Source organism: Dasypus novemcinctus, chromosome 6 (genome assembly GCF_030445035.2).
Source record: "Dasypus novemcinctus isolate mDasNov1 chromosome 6, mDasNov1.1.hap2, whole genome shotgun sequence".
NCBI classification, from domain to species: domain Eukaryota; kingdom Metazoa; phylum Chordata; class Mammalia; order Cingulata; family Dasypodidae; genus Dasypus; species Dasypus novemcinctus.
In genome coordinates this window covers 51639188-51661766 of record NC_080678.1, presented here as the reverse complement: position 1 = coordinate 51661766, position 22579 = coordinate 51639188, and the positions used below count along the sequence as shown (strand labels likewise).

General features: G+C 41.5%; 1 protein-coding gene across 1 annotated transcript; it reads left to right on the top strand.

Annotated features, from left to right (window-relative positions):
- Positions 1-5649: 5649 nt before the first annotated feature.
- IFIT5 (interferon induced protein with tetratricopeptide repeats 5) lies at positions 5650-13338 on the top strand. The gene is made up of 2 exons (XM_004461423.5): positions 5650-5769; positions 10333-13338. The coding sequence occupies exons 1-2, from the start codon at positions 5765-5767 to the stop codon at positions 11774-11776; spliced, it is 1449 nt and encodes a 482-aa protein (XP_004461480.1). The 5' UTR covers positions 5650-5764; the 3' UTR covers positions 11777-13338.
- The last annotated feature ends 9241 nt before the right edge of the window (positions 13339-22579 follow it).

The following is a 22579-nucleotide window of genomic DNA, read 5'->3' as shown; positions in this document are numbered from 1 at the left end:
ACCAGAGTGGGCGGGGGGGAAGGGGAGAGAAATAAATAAATAAATCTTAAATAAATAAATAAATAAAACATATAACCACTGCCAACTCTCCCCAAGTCAGAAATATTAAAAATAAATAATTGTAGAGTAATTGGACAATTCTCCTGCTATTAGACAACTTTCCCCAGGTATTGCACATCATTTGCACCAAGAAAGCAGAGCTTATTAATATCTTTGGATCATGTAAAGTGTTTGGGTCAGGTGTTTCCCAATCTGCAGCGATCACAGTTATTCAGTGTGTCTTATGATTGAACACTACCTCCCTGTCCCATCCTTCCCAACACTGGTCTGGAAGACAGCTCTGCACACCTAGGGGCTCAGTAAAGCTAGAGTATGAGACAGCAAATCCAAGAACTTGGGTGCTCTTTGACATTGAAAATACTATTGCTAAACTTATATGTGAATTATCTCCAGGCACTACCAAGAGATTTCTTTAAACTGGCAGCTGAATTTCCAGAGCTTATTACTCCCACATAAATGACTGGAGGAACCTCAGTTATTGCCCTTATTTAGAGCTTCCCCTCACTCAAGCATTTCTACAAGTGCTCAGGGAGTAATTTTCACGTACACCTAAATCAGATCAAGCCACATCTCCCGCATTCACTACTATTATAGGTATCCTAGCCCAGGCCATTGCTAATGGCTGCCTACCACACACTGCAGGCCCCAGCTCCTTGAGGATCATCCTACCCACCAATGTCTCCATTCTTATAATGCTGCTAGAACTATAACTGCATTGGGATTCAGGGCCTCTACCCTACAGCCTGCACTGCTGGGAATACCCACCCTCAGGCTACAGCCACAGCTCTGTGCTTTATTCCTGGCCAGATCTAATGTGGTTCACCCACCTCACTGTGGATTCCCATGCTGAAGGGAGCAGGCCTTCTCTGACATTCCCCTGGATATTCACCCCTTCATCCAGCCCTTCTCCTCCTGAACCCCAGCATCATCCCCCCAACTTCTCTTGGTCTGTATTAATCTTTTCCTCCTTTACCTACAGTTTGCTTCTTATCTCTTGCAGGCTGTGTTGTGAGGATTAATTCCAAAAAATAAAAAGGAATATAAATGAGGATTTTTAAAGCAGTGGTTCTCAATCAGGGGTAGGGGAATTTTGCCCACCAGGGGACATTTGGCAATGTTTGGGGACATTTTTGGGTGTCAAGACTGCAGGATGCTACTGGCATCTAGTGAATAAAAACCAGAGATGCTGTTTCAATATCCTATGGTGCACTAGACAGCTTCCCACAAAAAAGAATGATCCAGCCCAAATATCAATAGTACTGAAGTTGAAGAACCCTGACTTAAAGTCATTCTTGGGAGAGTTACTGAAAGTGAGTGTTTTACTCTGAAGCACCACCTCGGTGACCTAGCTATTACTTAAGTTTCAGTTTCCCAAGTGGATTTCAGTTCAGTTGCCAAGTTTCATGTTCTGTTTCCCCTTTTCTCTATTGCTATGCTTTACACGTTGATACGAATAAATTCTAAAGACAATAAACTCCCGATTCTCCCAAGAATCTACCCAATCCAACAGTTTCTAAAAATAAGACTGACATTCAGATTTCATATAATAATTTCAGCATGTTCCAATACTCTACAGTCAGGAATTTTCTTAATTTTTCTCAGTACTTTAAAATTTTTATAGGTGGTTTTGGTTTTCTGAATTTGAATTCCTAACAATATAAGTAGATAACCAGAGATTTTTTTCCAATGATTTTTACCAGATTGCTTAGTTGCCAGCCATTTAAATCTTAATAAACAAAGACCATCTCCTAACCCTGATGCAACGTGGAAGGAAAAAGAAGACTGGGAATTATTTTCAAAATGTGGAGCTCTACTAAGTTTTTGGGCATCTTTGGAAAGAAGAAAATTATAAATTTATTTTTCTATGCAAAGTAAATCTTTCTATACCTTTTTTTAAAAGTTGTCTTCCCATTTCATTTACAATAAACATTACAATAGCCTACAGGCTCCCCAAACCCACACTGCCTCTCTGACCTCTTTTCATATGACTTTCCCCTTGCTCTCTCCACTCCAAACACACCAGACACTATGCCAAATACGTTCCCACCTCAAGGCTTTTGCACATACTGTTTGCTTTGCCTGGAATGCTCTCCAACCACCACCAGTGCTCACTCCATCACCCTGTTCAAATCTTTGCTCAATTGCCATTTTCATTGTCCAATACCTTGAACAATGCCTGGCTCTCAACAAAATCTGTTGCATGAATGGATAACTGAAAGCAGACTGGACAAAAAATTTAATGGATGGGTATTTGGCATTTTCTGCTTTGTTTCCCAATACCACGTCCTTCTTTATGGGAATTTATTAGGCCAAGCACTGTTGGCGAGGGCTTGGAAGACAAGCTCTTTCAGACACTGTGGGCAGAAGTATATAAACCGCTTTACAAAGCTATTCACCAATATCTATCAAAATCTAAAATGTACATTTGGGCCCCAAAATTTCTCTACTATAATTTTACTCAAAGGGAATAATGAAACAGGTGCACAGCACTGCAGTCTTTTGTTGGATCAGAAAACGAGGCAGGGGCTTCTGCTTAGAATGTAGAAAGCTGGAAAGGGCATCGCTCCCACCCTTACTACGAAAATAACACTGGACAACCTCCTGTTGTTTTACGTTTTAAATAATAATAATAATAAGTTAAACCCAGGGTCACGCAGAGTCCGTACAGCAGGTGAGAGCGATCTGAGACCACCGCCTCATTTCCTAAATCCATGGGCCTTAGCTGCAAAAATTTTTTTAATTGATTTTGTAAAAATATTACATTAAAAAAAATATATATGAGGACCCCTTCAACCCCACCACCCCCACCCCACCACTCCCCCCCCCCCCCCAGCAACACTCATTGCCATCATCATGACACATCCATTGCATTTGGTAAGTACGTCTCTGGGCACCTCTGCACCTCATGGTCAATGGTCCACATCATGGCCCATACTCTCCCCCATTCCATCCAGTGGTCCCTGTGAGGATTTACAATGTCCGGTGATTGCCCCTGAAGCACCATCCAGGGCAGCTCCAAGTCCCTAAGACGCCTCCACATCTCGTCTCTTCCTGCCATTCCCCATACCCATTAGCCACCACGTCCACTTTTCCCACTCCAATGCCACCTTTTCTCTGTGGACATTGGATTGGTTGTGTCCATTGCACCTCTATGTCAAGAGGAGGCTCAGATTCCACATGGATACTGGATGCAATCCTCCCGCTTTCAGTTATAGGCACTCTAGGCTCCATGGTGTGGTGGTTGTCCTTCTTCAACTCCATCTTAGCTGAGTGAGGTGAGTCCAATAAATCAGATTGTATGTGCTGGAGTCTGTTGAGGCTCAGGGCCTGACTATCACATTGTCAGTCCAGAGATTCAGATCCCCTAAATATATCTTAAACCCCGACACCAACTACAACTCCAGCACAGTAGCATGAAAGTCTTATGAAGAGAGATCCCATCTGAGTCCAGATTCATCACGCATAAACACCAGCTCCAAAGAAGGGCCATCTGACTTGGCAGTTAACCCCACCTGCCATGACCATAGCACCCATGGGCCTCTTTAGCCCTCAAAGGAACCAATACCTGGGGGTTGTATCTACTTTATCTGTCTCTTAGACTCTGCTCAGTTGTGCATAAGGGCAATCCTTCTGACAGCTTCCAGACTCTTTTTTAGAGACTCGTAGCCATATAAACTCATTTCTCCTTTCCATTTCCCCCTTAGATTAGGTCAAACAGGATTTTAAAGTCATGTTATTATATGTAGACAGGGATATTCTGCTGATCTGCATTGAACCTTCCATTCAAGGTCATTCTCCAGTTGCATCATCAGTTGGTAGTTGATAGTGATCCCTCGGTGCCAGGGAGGCTCATCCCCGGGTGTCATGTCCCACACTGGGGGGAAGGCATTGCATTTACATGCTGAGTTTGGCTTCGAGACTGGCCACATTTGAGTAACATGAAGGCTGTCAGGAGGAAATTCCCAGGCACAATGCTGCTCTAGGCCTTGTTCTTATTTCAGGCATATCAGCTCACAAGCATAGTCATTAGCGTCAGGGGCTCACTGTTGAACCCTCATTCCTTCCTGGTCCTTACCGTTGCACCTGGGGGACTGCCGCTGCTCCCCTAGGGACCACGACAGAGCACCACCAGCCAGGAACCCAGTACCCCCCCAGCTGTAGTTTTTAATTGTTGCCACTATGAGTATATCCAAACATTACCATGCACCCTGGACATATGTCCTGTATAGCTCCCTGTCAGCCATATATCACCTGTCAATAGTATCCTATACCAGTATTCCTCCGTTGCCATTGTTGAACCACTCTGTGATCCAGAACTTCCTGAAAATTGAAGCCCAATATAATGTCAGGATCCCTTACTAGCAAAATGGCATATAGCAATGGGTTTAAAGGTTAGATATAGAATACGTGTTGACTTGGAAAAAATTCTACATCCTATCTTTTTCTTTTTTTTTTTCCCCCCTAATTATTGAACTTCTCTTAACAAGAGCCCTAGACCACAGCAATTCATATATATAATATACAGCACTCCCACACATCCACCACAAAACCTTTTCCCTTCCACAGTGATACTCTTACACCCTATTCACATCATATTTACTTAAAATGTTGTACAGAGTCTGAGACAACAGCTTTCAAACAAGGTGACATCTGTGCTTACATTGTGGTGCTTACTTTAGGATACACAGTTTTCTAATTTTTTGTTATCCTATGTTTTACATTATGGTTTACATTATCAGTCTGTCGTCTCCTATATGTTATGGTGTGATATTACATGTTTTATATCCATCCTTGTGTACTCTCGCGAAACTCCTCTCTTACCCCCCATTTACCTTGGTTCCACACACTTAACGTCCATTTTCCCTTCCACCTTGGTGCCCACAGTGACAGCCAACCTCCGTTTCCCGAGGAGCCACGTCCAGAGATAGTTGGAATAGTGTTCAGGGTCTAACTTGCTCAACTGCCCCAATGTCCTGGGAGCCACCCTTTCTCTCGAGAGATACAGTTCCCTCTATTTGATGGCATTAGTCCTCCCCAGGATGTGGGTCCACCCCCACTCTCACTACTTGGGTCTCTACCGAATGGTGCCACCCACTCTGGCAAAATGAGCATTCAGACATTCCCCAGGAGCCCGCCCGCATCGGACCATCCCCTCCGAGCATTCTAAACAGGTAACCCTCTTAATTATAGTTTGATACGATTTTCTCTCGGCATTTTACTCTCCACCAACACCTGACACTCTCCTATGTTCGTATGCTACCCCTCCCTCCCCCACTTTTGGGCAATATTACCCATCCGCCCATCCCCAGCCACCCTCAAACCCGCAAAGCCCCTCCCAAAGGCAACCCCTTGCCCCCATTTTATCTCTTCTTTGTGTTAAACGAACCTCAACTCCGCAAACATCTCTCGGGGCGTCTCAGCCCCAGCCCGGGCCTCCCTTAGGTCTTCTGGAAGTTTCCGTTTCCTGGAGCTGGACTCCACTCGGTCTGGGATCAGATTCACTTTCCAGATTCCTCTTCCTGCTCTGGCCCCGTCCTTAACAAAGACAAACAGCGCGGCACCGAGCGGCGCGGCAAACGCCCCGCGAGCAGCCGGCACGCGCATCCTTCCGCGCGCCCCGCAGCCGCGCGCGCGCCGCTACAGCGCAGCGGGGAGTCCCGGGCCCTGAGGAGAACGCCTGAGGGGACCGCAGAGCCCGGGCACCATGAGGTAAGCACCTTTCCCGGCTTATCCTTCCAAACCCTGCCTTTGTTTCAAACTGCCGTTTTCCCTTAATTCGTTTCCAGCGCCACGCCGGGGCTCTTCAGAGGGCCCAACTCCTCACGCCGGGCCACCGGGAGCCCCTGTGCCCTCCCTGCGGCCGTCCTCGGCAGCGGCGACGGTGGCCGTGCTCGATTCGTGGGCAGTCGCGGCCGCCGCCCGTGGAAAGCCCTTGCGTGCCTGCAGAGCTAACCCCCTTTCTGCTGCCCGGGAGGATCCCCCAGGGGCGTCCCGGAAGGCTTCTTCGTGGCACGGGTCACGTTCGACCTGTCGAGACGTTCCTTCCCAAGTCTTCAGCTGCCATTCCTTCGCTATCGACGAAAGCGGCTTCGCCGCAGCCCTTCACGCGTCACCTATGTCAGCTACTGCCATTTTGCCTTTCTGATTTCCAAGATGCGGTCTGAGTTCCTGGCTACTTTGAGCTCCCTTTGTACCACGTACAGATTTATGTTCCACCCAATTCCCTATTTTCAGAGAATTTATGTCTGCTTTACTAATTTATGATGGTCGTGTCCTTTTCTTACCCATCTGTATCCCCAGGGGATAGCATCCTGCCCTGCACGTGGTTGGTGACCATCCGCATTTAATGAGTTGAGGAATGAGAGTTTAGAGGCTGGACTCGAGAGGCAGATAGTCCTTTGTTCTAAATCCTAACCCTGAACACCTACCTAGCTGGTGACCCAAAACAATGTTTCTTAAACCTTGTTTCTTATCTGTAAAAATTAATGACATGGAGCTATTAGGAAAGGGTTAACTGAAGTGATGCATGTAGACTGCTTAGCACATAATACTTGCGCAGTAAATGGTATGATTATTAATTTAAAAATTGTATGTGCTGCCTCACCTTCTAACATTTGTAAGAAAAGACGGATGTATACAGAAGGGGCTTGTCAGACTCAAAAGGACAAATAGTGTATGACCTCGCTGACATGAAATTACTAGATTAGGGAAACTCATAGTCAGAATCTCGAATATAGGTTACTAGGGAACAGGATTGGTTTAGAGAAGGAGGAGTTTAGTGCTTAAGGTGTACAGTTACTGTTTGAGTTGATGGTAAAATTTTAGTAATGAGTGGTAGTAATGGTAGCACAACATAGTGAGCATAATTAATAGCACTGAATCATATATGCAAATGTGGTTTTAGCTTGTATATATTTTTCTAGAATAAAGTATTTAAAAAAAAAAAGCAGGACTGAACAAAACAGTGAACCCCATTGGAAAGGATGGACTGTAGTTAGTAGTATAATTATAAAAGTATTCTTTCGTGAATTGTAACAAATGAACCACACTAATGCAAGGTGTTAATAGGGTGTTTTATGGGTAATCTGTATTTTATGATTTTTCTGTAAACCTACAACTTCTCTAATAAAACAAAAAATAAAAGGAGGGCTTGAACGGACAATGGGGATGTAGGAGGGTCTTTATGTATATGCAGGATAAGGTGGAAGAGTGTTTGGTCCACTGTCTTCCAAAGACAGCAAAAAAGACCAAAATCACCTAAAGATAAACGTTGCCTCTTTGTACACAATAGCGTCTCTCTCCAGCTTCCCAGAGACAAAGTTACAGAATAAAAAGTCAAACTTCTCAGTGTCCAGTTGTGCTTAAAGCCCAAGAGTCTGGTCAAAGCCTCTGTGGCTGGCTGCGTCCCTTTGGGTCCTCAAGCCATGTTCATAATACCTGAGGCAGTCCTCCTCATCCCTAGTTTGGGCTGGTTTGGTAGAAATCTATGCAACAGAGGCAGGCATTTATTTTACTCTATGGAGGGGTAGGAGCCAGTAAGCCCATATTGTCAAGGATCTATGCAGACTGTGAGGGCGAGACATATCTTGCCCATGCTTTTGTTGCATTTACACTAGAGAAAGGAACAATTATCAAGGAACAATCCAACCAGGTTTCTCAGTCAAGAACTATGGGAAATAGTCTAAAACCTATTTTCAAAATCCACACATGGAGCCAGACAGAGAGCATGCCAAGATATAAGAGGCACAGGAACTAAAGTCTGAAGAAGTTTGAAAACATTAATAGGAAAGGAGGAACTGGCAGGAATTCCCTCATCTGGAATTTAGGTACTTTTTATTGCTAGGTCTGTGCCTCTGGGCTGGATATGCCAGAATTGCCAATATGTAACTATATTAATTCAGTCATTCAACAAATATTTATTTATTGAGCTTCTACTATGTGCCTTTCACAGTAGGTGCCAGGGACACACAAGTGAAAAAGAAAACAAAATCAGAGCAAGAGCATATATTTTAATGGGGGAAATAAACAATAGATAAGTGAATAAACAACAAAATTCAGAAAGTGATAAGCACAATAAGGAAAATAAAACATTTTAAATAGACCTTTTGTAAGAAATATTTGATCTGAGTTACAGAAAAGAGCTAGTTATGCAAAGATTTGGGAGCAGAACTTTCCAGATAGAGTAAGGACAGTAGGTATAAAAGCCCTTGAACTAGATGTATTCCAAAGATAGAAAGGAGGTCTGCATGTCTAAAATACAGTGAATAGAGAGAGTAGTAGGATAGAAGTTTAGAGGGATAGACAAGGCCAAGTGTTTTTTTTTAAAGATTTATTTTTTATTTATTTCTCTCCTCTCCCTGCCCCTCTCCCCCACCGCCCCAGTTGTCTGCTTTCTGTTTCCATTCGCTGTGTGTTCTTCTGTGTCTGCTTGTATTCTTGTCAGTGGCACCGAGAATCTGTGTCTCGTTTTTTTGTTGTTGTTGCATCATCTTGCTGTGTCAGTCCTCCCTGTGTGCGGCATCATTCCTGGGCAGGCTGTGCTTTTTTCACACTGGGTGGTTCTCCTTATGGGGCGCACTCCTTGCACATGGGGCTCCCCTACGTGGGGGGCACCCCTGAGTGGCACGGCACTCCTTGCGCGCATCAGCACTGCGCATGGGCCAGCTCCACACGGGTCAAGGAGGCCCCGGGGTTTGAACCACAGGCCTCCCATGTGGTAGATGGATGCCCTATCCACTGGGCCAAGTCCACTTCCCTACTCTTAACTATATTTTTACCCAGCTTTTCTTTTGCTGTTTAAGACAATCGCTCACTATCCTCAAATTAATAAATCTCTCTTCTGTACCCTGTCTGAAGCATTCTGCACACCACAACACAACCCCAGAAATGCAGAATATTGTGACTCTAGCTTGAGGGCTCCTATTTGAAACCTTTAAATATTTGGCATGTCTTTTCCAGTGGGCAGTTATACAGACCTCTTTCACCTCAATTTAAGCTGCTCTAAAATGCTTGCCTATTTTCTTTTTAGGCAACCAGGAAAAGTGATATTTGCAAATACTAGGTATATCCATATTTTAAAGGAAACCATTCCAAGAATTATCTCTAATTTTAGTGAATTGTTAAGAGTATAGAACTGATTGAAAAATACAGGCTTTTGAGTCAGACAGAACTAGATTTGAACTTGACTCAGTCACTTTATAGCTGTGTGACCATGAGCATGCAATTTAAACCTTCTAATCTCCCAATCCTCGTCCATAAAATTATGAAAATCATAGAAGGTTGTTAGGAAAATTAAATGTGATTTGGGTAAAGTGCTTGGCATACTATTTGGCACATAGCAAACTATCAATGACTGGTAGCTTTATTTATTGTTTGGTTTTCAAGACACAACTGATTTTAGATAGTGTATTATTAATAGTATAATATTTAGATATTGAGCTAAGTCTTTAGTGAGCCCAGGTCATATCCATTAGGTTGAGTTTTTTGTTTCGTTTTGTTTGTCCAAATATATCCTTGTTTTCCATTTAACTTACCTTTCTCCTTGAATAATATAGCAGAAATTTAAAGTTACAGGAGAGCTGTAGCCTGTTTAAGGCACTTTTTTCCATTAAATCTTTTTTTTTTTTTTTTTATGCTCAAAGAAAAGCTTTTTTTTTTATTAGTTTTCCTCCCCATATATATTTCCCTGTTTCTAACCTTTTTTTTTTTTATTGACTTTGTAATAATATTACATCAAAAAAATATATATGTGAGGTCCCATTCACCCCCGCTACCCCACCCCCCCTTTCCCCCCCCAACAACACTCGTTCCCATCATCATGACACATCCATTGGATTTGGTAAGTACATCTTTGGGCACCTCCGCACCTCATAGTCAATGGTCCACATCATGGCCCATACTCTCCTCCATTCCATCCAGTGGGCCCTTCCCACTGAATTGACGTCCAGACACCTTCCAACCAGCAAAAATCCCCGAAACAGCGCGGTCCTAAAGAGCCTTCAACGCTGCCCAGCCGCCCCCTGCAGAGACACTACCAGGCAAGCTCACGCAGCCACCATCTTGCCCTCCCTGTTTCTCTCCATTAAATCTTGTAGGCCCAGTGTCTTGAACTGGCCTGTCCAAATCAGTAGCCATGAGTCACATGTGGCTATTTAAATTAATTATAATTGACAAAAATTAAAAACTCAGTGGTTGTACAAAGAACCATATTTAGAGTTTAAAATAGTATTTCCTTATTTCTTCAAAAACTTAAAAGGATTTTATCTTTGACAGTGAAATTCCTGAGGAATCCTTGAAGGCTATCCTGTTGGAGTTAGAATGTCATTTCACATGGAATTTACTGAAGGAAGACATCGATCTGTTTGATGTGGAAGATACAATTGGGCAACAGCTGGAATTTCTTACCACAAAATCCAGACTTGCTCTTTATAATCTATTAGCCTATGTGAAACACCTAAAAGGCCAAAATAAAGATGCCCTAAAGTGCTTGGAACAAGCAGAAGAAACAATCCAGCAAGAACACTCGGACGAAGAAGAAGTACGAAGTCTGGTCACTTGGGGAAACTATGCCTGGGTGTATTACCACATGGACCAGCTCGAAGAAGCTCAGAGGTATATAGACAAGGTAGATGAGGTCTGCAAGAAATTGTCAAGTCCTTCTAAGTACAAGTTAGAGCGTCCTGAGATTGACTGTGAAAAAGGGTGGGCACTCTTGAAATTTGGCGGAAAGTATTACCAAAAGGCTAAAGGGGCTTTTGAGAAGGCTCTAGAAGCAGAACCTGACAATCCAGAATTTAACATTGGTTACGCCATCACAGTGTATCGGCTGGATGATTCTGACAGAGAAGGGTCTATAAAGAGTTTTTCTTTAGGCCCTCTGAGGAAAGCTGTTACCCTAAACCCAGATGACACCTATATTAAGGTTTTCCTAGCACTGAAGCTTCAAGATGTGCATGCAGAAGCTGAAGGAGAAAAGTATATTGAAGAAATCCTGGACCAGATATCATCCCAACCTTATGTCCTTCGTTATGCAGCCAAATTCTACAGGAGAAAAAACTCCTGGGACAAAGCTCTTGAACTTTTAAAAAAGGCCTTAGAGGTGACACCAACCTCTTCTTTCTTGCATCACCAGATGGGACTTTGCTACAGGGCACAGATGATCCAAATCAAGAAAGCCACACGAAACAGGCCTAAAGGAAAGGATAAATTGAAGGTTGATGAGCTGATTACATCCGCTATATTTCATTTCAAAGCAGCTATGGAACGGGACTCAATGTTTGCATTTGCCTATACAGACCTGGCCAACATGTATGCTGAGGGAGGCCACTACAGAAATGCTGAAGACATTTTCCAGAAAGCCCTTCATCTGGAGAATATAACTGATGATCACAAGCATCAGATCCACTACCACTATGGCCGCTTTCAAGAATTTCACCGGAAAGCAGAAAATACCGCCATTCACCATTATTTAGAAGCCTTAAAGGTCAAAGACAGATCATCCCTACGCACTAAACTGACAAGTGCTCTGAAGAAATTAGCTACCAAGAGACTTGGTCACAATGCCTCAGATGTGCAGAGTTTAAGTGCCCTAGGGTATGTTTACAAGCTGGAGGGAGAAAAGAGGCAAGCTGCTGAGTACTATGAGAAAGCCCAGAAGATGGATCCAGAAAATGCAGAATTCCTTACTGCTCTCTGTGAGCTTCGACTTTCCATTTAAATACATACTCTAGGACTTTAGTTGTATACTCTCCCATATTTTGGGATTTCATATTTGTTTATTATTTTAATCCATTGTTTCTTATAGAGCCAATATTTATTTAATGGTTACTGTGTACTAGGCTATATGCTAAACACTTTTTACATTATGATGAATCTTTTGCTATTTTCTTCTTTTTTAAAAAATTAAAATAATATACTCCATTGAGAAACAGCAACATTTCAGCTGTTGCAATTTTTAAAAATGATATGGCCATTATGAGTTTATACCCTTTATCTCTGCTAATTATAATAATTTTCTGATTTTGTTAAATTTACCATATACTTAGTTATGCAATAAACATAATCCTATGTGAGCCTTTGACACCTAGGTCAAGAACACTCTTTCAGGAGTGCAAAATTATGTCGCTTGTAGAGATAGAACCTTCCTCCAGTTGCAGATTTTCTGACTTTGATCGGGATATTTAACCATCAACCTGATAGTCATCTAAAGAATCTTCTTTGTTGGAAAAAAAGTTCATATTAATAAAAAGTTTGTCATCGCTGAGGATCTCAAGAAAATAAAGGGGAAAAAACTACAGCAAGAGAAAAAATATTTCCTCAGACTTTATGTATGAAAGAACTTCTCCCAAAATGTTCATTAAGTAGCTAGAAATAGTTATATAAAAAAAAAAATGAGCAAGGGAAAATCATTAGTCTCAAGTATCTGTGATTCTTTCTTAACTTGAAGAATAAGCCTGAGTTGAATTTGGTGGAACTTATTTTATTCCTTCCAATTAAAATCACAGTATTTTTAGACTAAAAGCATTGAGATAAAAAGACCAATTGAAAAATGGGGGACATAATAAACATGTGAATAAAGTAGATGCCCCTAACCTACCTCCTTAGATTACCAAGATTTTAGTGTATCAGTTTTGGATCTGGACTGGGTAGAATGCTCATACCCTAAATTTCTGGCCTTTGGTTAACTGTTGTAATATTCAAAAGTCACTTCTGTGAAGCTTTTTCTTTTGTCTGAAGTTTTCAGATTGGCATTTTTTTCTCTGCAGATCCTCCAGGAACAGTTAAGCCCAGTTTTCAGCTTTAATATCCACCTTGAGGATCTTAGCCCAGTGTCTTAGCCCAGAGTACTTCTTAAATTGGCATGTTGCTATCTGTGACTTCTCTAACATTGTTCCTTTGATTATAGACTCCATAATTATATTCATGACCACAGTATTAGTGGAAAAGTATGTCATGATTTAATTCACCATATCTGCTGTGTAGCTCTTAAAATTGCTGAGTGTGTGTATAATGTGTCTGACTTTTACTTTTTAAAATTTCTATTATGGTTTTTATTATTATAAAAGTAATGAATTCTCATTGTAAAATTTCAAACAATACAGAATTAGATGAATTTTAAAATAAAAGTGCTCCCATCATCCTCCAATCTCTCACACCCAAGGTAAGCTGTTAACAATTTGATACGTATCCTTCCAAATCTTTTTTCTATGCATATTTAAACATATATCCTGCAATGTATCTCATGAATTAAATTTTTTTTAATGTTTGGTTTTACTTAAATCCTTGCTGTTTGTAGATTGCTTCATCTCTTTATTTAAGAGAAAAGAAAAGGGAAGGAAATGATCTTGAGAATTTCAGAAATTCATCTTGGCTCTTTTCTGAAGTGCTAATCTCTCAGTAGAAACATTTGTACCTTTTTGCCACACATATTTTAGGATATTACTAGCAAAGCAATTAATTTTTCTCCCATTAGAAATAATGTGATTAAGATACTGCTCCCAAATAGGGACTTCACTTGAAATAAAATAGTTATAATATCAAAACAAAGATACAACTACAAGTTGTATTTATATTTATACAATTTATATTTAAAATTATATTATGTTTCAAGGTCTATTAAGTGACTTCAAAATTCCCTAGATATTGGGAAGTGGCTGTGGCTCAATCGATTGGGCTCCTGTCTACCATATGGGAGGCCCCAGGTTTGCATCCCAGGGCCTCCTTGTGAAGGCAAGCTGGCCCATGCCTGCGGAGAGCTGACAGCCAGCGCCTGCAGAGAGCAGGCACAGCAACATGATGTGACAAAAGAAGTCAAGCAGACACAGAAGAACACACAGCAAATGGACACAGAGAGCAGATAGCAAACAAGCTTTGGGGGGGTGATAAAAAAAAAATAAAAATAGAGGAATAGATTTGGGGGGAAAAATTCCCTAGATATTAACAACTTGCAATATATAAGAAGTTATAACATTAAAAACTGTAGAAGGGGAGCCAATGTAGCTCAAGTGGTTGAGCACCTGCTTCCCATGTACAAGGTCCTGGGTTCAATCCCTGGTACCTTTTTTTTTTTTTTTTTAAGATTTATTCATTTCTTACCCCCCTGCCCCCAGGTCCCCCTGTTGTCTGCTCTCTGTGTCCATTCACTGTGTGTTCTTATGTATCTGCTTGTATTCTCATTAGGTGGCTCCGGAAATTGATCTTGGGACCTTCTAGACTGGGAGAGAGGCGATGATGACTCTCTTGAGCCACCTCAGCCCCCTGTTTTGCTATGTTGTCTTCTCTCCTCTCCTCTCTGTCTCTTGTTATGTCATCTTGCTACACCGGCTCTCAGTGTTGGCCAGCACTCCTGCATAGGGTGGCTTTCCCGCACTGGGCAGCATTCTCACGCAGGGAGGCACCCCTGCACAGGGCGGCACCCCTGCACAGGGCGGCACCCCAACGTGGGCCAGCACTCCACATGGGCTGGCTCGCTACATGTACCAGCTTGCCCTCACCAGGAGACCCTGGGCATCAAACCCTGGACCTCTATATGGTAAACAGGAGTCCAATTGGTTAAGGCACATCCTTTCCCCCTCGTACCTTCTTTTAAAAAAAAGCTGTAAAACTAGTATATGAAAACTACAACTCTACCAAATATTGAACAGCAATGAATGTGTTGTCTCTAAAAACCTTAAATTTTTTCAATAATTATGCTTACCCTTCTGAAGTTTAAAAAAAAATTGGTAATAGACTCTTAGTATTGAAAAAGACCTCAGTTTACCTTTATCAATTAGCCATTAGAACTTGAAGCTTGAATTATTTCTGAAATAGATCGTTCATCTTCAGATAGCCCTTGTTCTTAGAAATTTCTTCATTCCATTTTACCTAAGACTTTGGCCTGTGGCTTACACATTTTGGTTTGAAGACTTCAAAGATCTAACCCAATCCTTTTTAGAGGGAGCGTTATGTATCAGCTAGAACTCTTGACTGCTAGTGGCAGAAAATCTAATTTAAACCTACTTAAGCCAAAATGGGAATTTAATGGCTGATATGATTTAATAGTCGTATCAGCTGTAGTTTCAGATAAATTCAAATTAATCAGTAAATCACCAAACACATATCAGGGGCTGTTATTGGAAATTGAGTGAAACTGAGCAGCCAAAAAAATCAAATGTCTACTAAACATTTTTTAACCTATTTGAAGACTAGTTTTCCTGTATTCACTGAGACTGCTTTAAGTTAAATATTCCAATATCTTTCACCCTATCCCTACAAGACAGTCAAGGCTCCTCTCCTTCACGGTCAAATTGAATTCTCTCAAAATTGTCTTTATTCTTTGCTGATAGTTTGCGCTCAGAGTTTAACGTAATGGCTAAAGTGAAGTTTTAGGACTATAGTAGGATGATTCTTCTTTTTCAAATTCCCAGGTCCCACCCCAGACCTACTAAATCAGAACCTCTAAGGGCAGGACCTAGAAATTTACATATCTGTAAAGCATCTAAAGTGATAATCAGCCTGGTAAAGAAATAACTATTACAGTCCATTATACTGTCAGTGGGATGACCTTGCCAGCCCTATATCCTGTGCATTCCATTTGCAAGAAGGAATCCAAAGGGAAAATATAATATGTTAAGTAAAAACAACAGTCCTGTTATGTGAAAGGCCTTTGAATAAAAAAGTTGTAGAAAACGATAGGAATAAGGAAGAATAATGAATTAAAGTCAGAGGTCCAGGGATGTCTGACCTCAAAATGTTAGGCCTGACTCACAACTCTGGAGCCACATAATTTAAGCAGAATGAGATTATCTTGTATCTCTTCCCAAAATTCCACCTCACCAATTCTTTAAAGAGCTTTCTTTCCCTCCCTCCCTCTCTTGGAAATGCATATGGAACACCTTAGTCCTTGACATTGTGAAAATGGATTTTCAGGTTCAGCTCTTCCTCCCCTTCCTCCAATGCCTCTCTTCTATGAACATAAGATAACTGTCTTGATGTTTTACCTGAAAGTAGATAATAACTGCAGTGCTTGGATTCACATGCTGGGACCATTCAGACAGGGAGTCATGGAAGAGATTATCTGCTTCATCAATTAGTTTGTTTTAAGAAATCAGCTGACAAGAGATGTTCTAATAATATACAGCACAAGTCTTTGGAAAACAAGGTCTATCACAGTACTTCTCAAATTTTAATGTACACACAAATTACCTGGAAATCTTGTTTAAAAGGCAGATTCTAATTCAGTAGGTCTCACAAGATGCCTGATGGGAAGCGGACTTGGCCCAATGGATAGGGCATCCGCCTACCACATAAGAGGTCCGAGGTTCAAACCCTGGGCCTCCTTGAACCGTGTGGAGCTGGCCCATGCGCAGTGCTGATATGCACAAGGAGTGCTGTACCATGCAGGGGGGTCCCCCACGTAGGGGAGCCCTATGCACAAGGAATGCACCCCGTAAGGAGAGCCACCCAGTGCGAAAGAAAGTGCAGCCTGCCCAAGAATGGTGCCACACACACGGAGAGCTGACACAGCAAGATGATGCAACAAAAAGAAACACAGATTCCGGGTGCCGCTGATAAGGATAGAAGTGGTCACAGAACACACAGTGAATGAACACAGAAAGCAGACAACCGGGTTGGAGGGGGATGACGGGAGAGAAATTAAAAAATAAATAAATATTTTTTAAAAAACATTGTAAAAACAAGATACCTAAGGTTATGCATTTTAAACAGGCTGCCTGGTGAAGCTGATGCTGATGTTTCTGTTCTTCTGACTACATTTCGAGTAGTAAAGATCTACAGCACTGTTCTTCAAACTTGGGTGCACAGTGGGATCACTTGAGAAATTAAAGCACACACACAAAAAACCACTGATGCTTGGGTTTCATCCTCAGACTGATTTAATTAGTCTGGGATATAGCCTAAGGATCATCATTTTAAAATTTTCCTGAGTAACTATTGTGCGGCAAAGATTGAGAACCACTGATCTACAATGTGGAAAATATAAACTGATAAAATTAATTAGACTAATAGGCTTAAGCCAAGAGATCCTAAATTCCCTGAGTATCTACTTTATTGTTTACTCCCTCAGTATATAGCACAGTATTTGATATATAGTAAATCAATAAAAGTTGCCTAAGTTGAATTACATAGTATCCTTTCCCTACATCTGAAAGCTGGCCTTAACCTTTGGACTCAAAGTCTCTGAAAGGGATCCAGATCCTACTAGTTAGATAAATTTATCCTGTCAAGCCTTATAAAATCCAATGATGCCAGGCCCGCATTCTTTTCCCTGCCAAAGAAATAAAGAAGGTGAGATACATAATCTTTGGGAAAGCCAGACCTCATGGGAGCAGACAAACCTAAAAATATTCCCAGGGAAGTGGTAGGATTTCCGTTCAGGGTAATTTGACCCTTTATGAAGAGAGAAGTCCTTCTTCCCCAAATTATAAAAGTGCACTTCGAAACTATCTTGATCAGCACTAAAGTTATGCTCCCTGCCTCACAAAAACTGAGAAAAGCCATTTCAAAAAAATTAGCTGTCAGGAAAACTCTCTTCAGAGTTATGGAGCTCTTAAACATATTTTATGTCACCTTTGTGGATAGAACTAATCTTGGCAGTTGATCACATGCTCTCCACCAGAGATTCAAAAACAAAATCAGCAGTTCCTATTCCTTTATAGAGTCAAAATGCAAATTACCTCTGTTCAAGAAAAACCGTACAGACCCAAAGAACTTGGGAACAAGGAAGACCCTGTGACATTGCCTCCTTGAAGCAACTTTATTGGTAAGAAAATCAGGACCCAGATTGGTGCTATGACTTCTGACTGAATTGTGGAGAAAATTGCTTCTCTTGGTTCAGTAGCCCTCATCCCTATTTGACAGTGTTGCTATCTATAATCAATGACATCTATTATACAGATTTAACCTTAATTGACAGTTTATCTGGCAATGATGTGACTATGCCTACATGACATGCAGGGGTGCTAAGTAAGGCCCTTTCCTGGAAGATGCAGAACTCCTCTGACAAGTAGCTTGGGCTCAACAGCCATGCCCAATTTTTCTTTAAACTATACTGTAGTCTAAGATACAGCCTCCCAACCGTTCTTCTCTCTCTCCTTCACTTAGGATCAGAACTGCATCGCAGTCTGATTGCTCTCCTAAACCTCTCCTGGCTCCCTTCCCATTTTTCTGTCACAGAAATTCCCTAATAAATTTCTTGCACATTCAATACTATCTTGGTTTCTGCTTTCGGGGTCCAACTACCTTCGATTTGCTATAAGGTAAATCATGTTTACATAACATAAATGCCAGTTACCATTTTTCAACTTTTTAAATCAGCTCAGAGACAAGTAAAGCAATAAAGGTGGTTTAAAGATCAACAAATATTTCCAACCTTGATAATATTTGAGTTGGAAGAGAGAAGGAGAAAGAGAGGTTAAGGGAAGCATGGAGACACATATGCACAAAAAGAAACCTCATCTTAGAAAAAAGGAAGTCAAGAGATACAGTTAAAACTTGATAGAATTAGAAATAGAGTTGAGTATATTATTCTAAGTTATAAAACTACTTGCTAAGGGAACAAAAGCTTCCGTCATAACTAAATATTGCAAGGAATTAGGGTGGGACATGTTCTTTAAATCTACAAATTTTTTTTTAAAGATTTATGTCTCCCCCCGCCCACCCACCTATTTTCTGCTCTCTATCCATTCACTGTGTGTTCTGTGTCTGTTTATATTCTCATTAGGTGGCTCCAGGAACTAATCCTGGGACCTTCTGGAGTAGGAGAGAGGCAATCACTCTCTTATGCCACCTCATCTCCCTGTTTTGCTACATCTTCTTATTTTCTCTCCTCTTTGTCTCTTGTTGCGTCATCTTGCTGCACCAGCTCTCCGTGTCCGCCGGCACTCCTGCGTGGGGCGGCTTTCTCGCGCTAGGCAGTGTTCCCACACAGGGCAGCACTCCTGCACAGGGTGACATTCCCATGTGGGCCGGCACTCTGCATGGGGCAGCTCACCCTCACCAGGAGGCCCTGGGCTTGAACCCTGGAGCCCAATTGCTTGAGCCACATCCGTTTCCATAAATCCACAAATTAAATCCTCACAACATAGAAGAAGTTAATTGTCTATATTAAACAAATCAAGAAATAGTATTATAAGCACACCATAGAAGTTCATTGCAGGTTGCAACAGCCCCTTCCCACAACACTGACCTTTCTTCCTCTTTCCCTCCTCACAGAACGACATAGCAAGTTTATATTTAATGACCACAAACCTTTTATCACTTAGTTTTCTGCTCTAATATCCCTCCTTCTCTCATCTCTCCCTTTTTTCTCCCAGGACCTCAGCCTCCCTGTTGCTCTCCCCTTTTCTTCTTATCCAGGGTTTCCTGGGTCTTTGAGATGTGGTTTCTTCTCCTTGGCTTCCTCTTTTCCTGTGATTAACCCATACACACCCCATCCCACTTAAGCACAACTGTCCCTTTCTCTGGCATTTTCATACTTACTAAGTTAAATTTGCTCATTAAGCATTTTGTTTTACTTCACTTTGAGGAATACGTCAGCATATGTTTAGTGGAAACATATACAGAAATGCCATGTATATTTCCATATCTACTGTGAACATTGGGGTTCTTCTACAAGTGATGAACCAGAATTTTTAATACCTTCTTTCATGATGGCACCTGGGTGGAATAACCAAAGAAATAATGAAGGTGAGATGAATAAGCTTTGGGAAAGCTGTACTTCCTGGGAGCAAACAGGTGCCTCACAGATAACAAAGCCTGAAGGAAAAGTATGAATTTATGCCACTGAAATTTATTACTAAAGACATTGAACATACTGGCCTTTCCTATTCTTCAGAAAAAGCCATTTCCATCTAAGTTTCTTCAATGTCTACATCAGATCTAGGGGATAGATGGAGGTTAGGGTAAAGAATGAGAGATGGTCACTCAAAAGTTCAGAAGTGGGCCCACAGATTATTTTCCTCTACATATTCCTTAAGTCACCACCAATTTGGAGGAAAGCCCTGTGAAAGAGAAAATGCCAGCTCAGCCATGTCTGTTAACTAGTGACATACTGAATAATCATAACTAACTTTTACATAGTATATGATACATTGCAGGTGCTGTTCAAAGTGCGCCACATATATTAACCTTATAAAAATCCCTATAAGGGAAGCGGACTTGGCCCAGTGGATAGGGCATCCATCTACCACATGGGAGGTCCACGGTTCAAACCCTGGGTCTCCTTGACCCATGTGGAGCTGGCCCACATGCAGTGCTGATGTGCGCAAGGAGTGCCCTACCACGCAGGGGTACCCCCCGGGTATGGAAGCCCCACGTGCAAGGAGTGCGCCCCATAAGGAGACCCGCCCAGTGCGAAAGTGCTGCCTGCCCAAGAATGGCACCGCACACATGGAGAGCTGACGCAGCAAGATGACACAACAAAAAGAAACACAGATTCCTGTGCCGCTGACAACAACAGAAGCGGACAAAAAGAAGAACACGCAGCAAATGGACACAGCGAACAGACAACTGGGGCGGGGCGGGGAGGAGAAGGGGAGAGAAATAAATAAAATATATTTTTTAAAAATCCCTGTAAGTAGGAATTTATTATTCCCTTTGGCATATGAGTAAACTAGGAATTAGAGAAATTAAGTAAACCCAAGGTCACATAGCTAATAAGAAGTGAAGCCAAGATTCAAGCCCTGGATATCTTGTTCTAGATTCTAGCACTTAACAATTATACAATTTCCTAAATAGTCTTAAATTTTGGGATGAAATATGTGAAAGATAGGACCAAATCTTTAAAGAGACTGTGGGAGAATGCTGCAGAGGATCACAACAAGCTCAGACATGCTACAATATCATAGGTCACCAGATATTGTTTTACATAGAACCCCAAAATTTCCTGAAAGGAACTAGTTGTTTACATCAGCTGTCGGGGAGAGAAATAAATAAAAAATAAATCTTTAAAAAAAAAAAAGCATCCCTGAAAACCCTGGAGAGAAGGCCTGTGAAATCAAGGACTCATTCTTAGGGTGGAGCTTATCTCAAGATTTGGAAGTTGGAATTCAGAGGTTTGAAATAAATTCCTCAAAAAAGGAATTAACCTAGTTTGGAGAGCTGATAAAAATGAGTAAACAATTAGAAGCCAAGATACCCAGTCTCTTGTCCTTGAGAGGAAAAGAATACCTCCCATGCACACAATAAACCAACATCAGAACCTTCACTCAGTGTGGAAAGCAATGCAAGAAAGCAAGGAGTGAGAATGCTATAACTTAGTGTAGCAGCAGCATAACACTTAGACCAAAACCATCTTAACATTCCCTGGATTTTCCTTGAGTCTCCAGGCCATGGATTTTCGAAAGAGGCTCGGAACCCTTCATTCCATTTCCCTTTTCCATACCAGCCTTAAGCTTCAACCCCAAAACAATAACAACAAATATAAACAATTGAAACCAGCAAAAGCAAAAACCAGTAACATGTCATTTGTGTATAAAAACATTTTTTGAGATTTCAAGAGCTAGAAGAATCTATTAATACAACAAAAATTCAAACAACTTAAATCTTAATATCAGATCATCTTTGTTCTTTTGAGAGAGAGAGAAGGAAAAAACAAAAGACCTTCAACCAATGCTTCATATTCCTGCCTATTGCCATGTTTTTTGGGCCTCTTTCCCCATCTCTACTCTTTTCCCTCTGAAACAAGAACCAATTCCTGCATTTTTCTTAAACCTAGAGCAATTCAGTTCTCTGTAACTCCTCTCCTCAAACTCAGTCACAGAATCCACTTACACACAATCAAAATCATCAAGTTGGGAATCGGACTTGGCCCAGTGGTTAGGGCGTCCGTCTACCACATGGGAGGTCCGTGGTTCAAACCCCAGGCCTCCTTGACCCGTGTGGAGCTGGCCCATGTGCAGTGCTGCTGCGCGCAAGGAGTGCCCTGCCATGCAGGGGTGTCCCCGTGTAGGGGAGCCCCACGCACAAGGAATGTGCCCCGTAAGGAGAGCTGCCAGCGCGAAACAAAGTGCAGCCTGCCCAGGAATGGTGCCGCACACACGGAGAGCTGACACAACAAGATGACGCAACAAAAAGAAACACAGATTCCCATGCGGCTGACAATAACAGAAGAAGCGGACAAAGAAACAAGACGTAGCAAATAGACACAGAGAACAAACAACCGGGGTTGGGGCTGGAGGGGGGATGGAGAGAGAAATAAATAAATAAATAAATAAATCTTTTTTAAAAAGTCATCAAGTTGTTTAGTTTAACAAAAGAGTATTTCATTTAAAAACGATCCACTCTCCTTTGAAGGTAATTGTAGTTATAAATAGCATCCTTCACAATTTCTTAGGAATTGCACATTTTAAAGTAAATTCAGTTGTTAAATTGATCGTTATTTTTATATAGCACAATAAGCAGGATGCTTTATGTTTCCAAATTGACACAGAACATTCTCCCCTATATCATTTGGTTTCAACATTTTTCAAAATATAACTTCTGAAATGTTTTTGAGATTCTCTTACCCTTTAACTTATTCGTC